This window comes from Ictalurus furcatus, chromosome 2, assembly GCF_023375685.1.
Source record: "Ictalurus furcatus strain D&B chromosome 2, Billie_1.0, whole genome shotgun sequence".
Classification (NCBI taxonomy): domain Eukaryota; kingdom Metazoa; phylum Chordata; class Actinopteri; order Siluriformes; family Ictaluridae; genus Ictalurus; species Ictalurus furcatus.
Window position 1 is genome coordinate 16040304 of NC_071256.1, and position 2505 is coordinate 16042808.

The 2505-nt window shown below is 35.6% G+C and overlaps 1 gene segment (V, D, J or C); it reads left to right on the top strand.

The window, feature by feature from the left end:
* The first annotated feature begins 1510 nt into the window (after positions 1–1510).
* Positions 1511–2285, top strand: LOC128623502 (immunoglobulin heavy variable 3-74-like). The segment is given in 2 exon segments: positions 1511–1600; positions 1704–2285. Coding segments are annotated over 2 exon segments (351 nt in total).
* The last annotated feature ends 220 nt before the right edge of the window (positions 2286–2505 follow it).

Genomic DNA, 2505 nt, shown 5'->3' on the forward strand with positions numbered 1-2505 from the left:
TAAAAGCGTCTGCTAAGTGAATAAATGTAAATGTAAATGTAATGTAAATGAATAATACGTAAATGAATCACATGTAAATGAATCACATGTAAATGAATAAATAAATTAAAGACAAAGTAGACAAAATGTTTACCCAAATACAAGTAAAACTACTTATAAAAATAATTAGGCTACTTAAGTAACAATAAAAGAAATAATGTTAATAATTACTTGACTAAGAGTAATAAAGTATCCAATGAGAAGACTACTCAAGTAACACGTTACTAGCTACTTCGGATCTGATTACAATGAAGGGAAAATCCTGAATCTCAGACTACATGGAGAACTATGAGTCACACCTCTCCTTGATAATCTGTTCTGTTTATATTATATAAAACCTGCTCTCAAGATGAAGCAGCATGTCCCAGTCCTGTGAGGGGTACAATAACACAGAACCTGTCATTTTCAACACAAAATCTAACATACCAAAGAAAAAAGCCCAACATTTTTCCAACAGTTGACTGTCTTTATTTTCTCAACATGTTAACAACACAAACTTGTCAGCATCTGCATTTAAACAATCAATAGAGAACCAAGGAACAAACTGTGAAACATAAGTGTAGAGAGAGAGTGTTTGTGTGTGTTAGTATGTTTGCGTTAGTGTGTGTGTGTGTGTGTGTGTGTGTGTGTGTGTGTGTGTGTGTGTGTGCAATCACATGTGTTGCTGTCCTGTCTCTGTTGACACGCTTGCTTCTTCCCCCTCTTTGTCCATTATCTTCCAGGATCTAGCCTCTAAAAAAGTGGGCGGTTGTTGCGGACGCATTCAGACCACTGCAGTGTATCAGACACTTGCGACATAGATATGATCTTTTTTGTCTTGTGTAGCAAAATTACGAGTTAACACGTGCAATGTAATACATCACCCCCGTCAGAAGGAAAAGTACTCTTATGGCTGAGAGTACACATTGTTCACGTAAAACATTTAGTGTACACTACATAACCAGAATCAGAAGAACTACAAGTTTCTAAAAGATTGACACCGTTATGCACCTTTACACGAGTAATATGTGATCACATATGAAAAATCTGTGAGAGTTAACAACATGTTATGCCCTGAAATTATACATGAGAATTCAAGTAAACACATGTGAGATCATGTGAATAATATGATCACCTGTGAAAAATGAACATGATCCAAGGGGGAAAAAAAGAGTCATTTGAAATAAATCACATGTAATAAATAAATAAATAAAACACACACTTCAGGTGAAACAAATATTATAAAAATGAATCAATTGTTAATCCAAACAAAGGTTCTTCCAAAAAAAAAAAAAAAAAAGTTTCTATTTGGAACATTCTGTTGTAGGGTTCTACACAGAACTTTATAATCATCCACTCCTCTATACACTGAGCAGCCTGTGATTGTGGATTTAATACATCCATAGTGGTCATGGACACTCCCTATTCAAATAGAGTCGGGTATAAACAGCATGATCTTGACTGTTCTAGTTTCCAGGGAGCTCTGTGATAGATAACACTCCTGTACACTTTAAATCTGGGTGAAGCAGAACTCAGAGAAGGATGATTTTAGGACATTGTATTTTATTTGTGCTCATTTCATGTAAGTTTCAGATTTTTCATGTGATAATTACTTGGAAAATTAACCATTCTGTCCCGATAAGCAGTATAACATAACATTACCTAGTTATACTCTTCTCTTCCAGATTCTTATGGACAGTCCCTGACCTCCTCTGCTTCTGTGGTGAAGAGACCTGGAGAGTCAGTCACTCTGTCCTGTACTGTCTCCGGATTCTCAATGGGCAGCTACTGGATGAGCTGGATCCGTCAGAAACCAGGAAAAGGATTGGAGTGGATCGGGCGCATTGACACTGGCACTGGCACAACATTCGCTCAGTCTCTGCAGGGCCAGTTCTCCATCACTAAAGACACCAATAAAAACATGCTGTACCTTGAAGTGAAGAGTCTGAAAGCTGAAGACACGGCTGTTTATTACTGTGCACGACACTCACACTGACACAACAGACTCCAGAGCTGTACAAAAACTTACACAAGCATGTCCTCATGAGCTGTAAATATTCCCTCAGCAGGAAACTGAACCCCAGAGACATTTATTATAAACAACATCCATTCATTTTAGTGCTCAGTTTTATTTCCCCTTTTGTCTTACTCCATTAACAGTCAAAATTCCTCTGTAAAATTCTCAGCCTTTTCTTTTATTATCTCTGGCTGGTGCTTAAAGCTGAAGACAAACATGAAAGCAACATTAATTATACACAAAGACATTAAATGATAAAACATTCAATTGCATTACATTTCATTTCTTGATGAAAACATAACTCATAAGAAATCTTTTTGCTAATTTATTTGATTAAATTTAATACATTTATTTGTCCCTTTAAGAATGTGTCTACACAGTTTTATAAATTAAAATGTTTGAAGAAAAAAGTCATTTCCATCAAATAATTGCATAAAAAGTTAAATTCTTTTTGTGGTCATTTTGAGGGT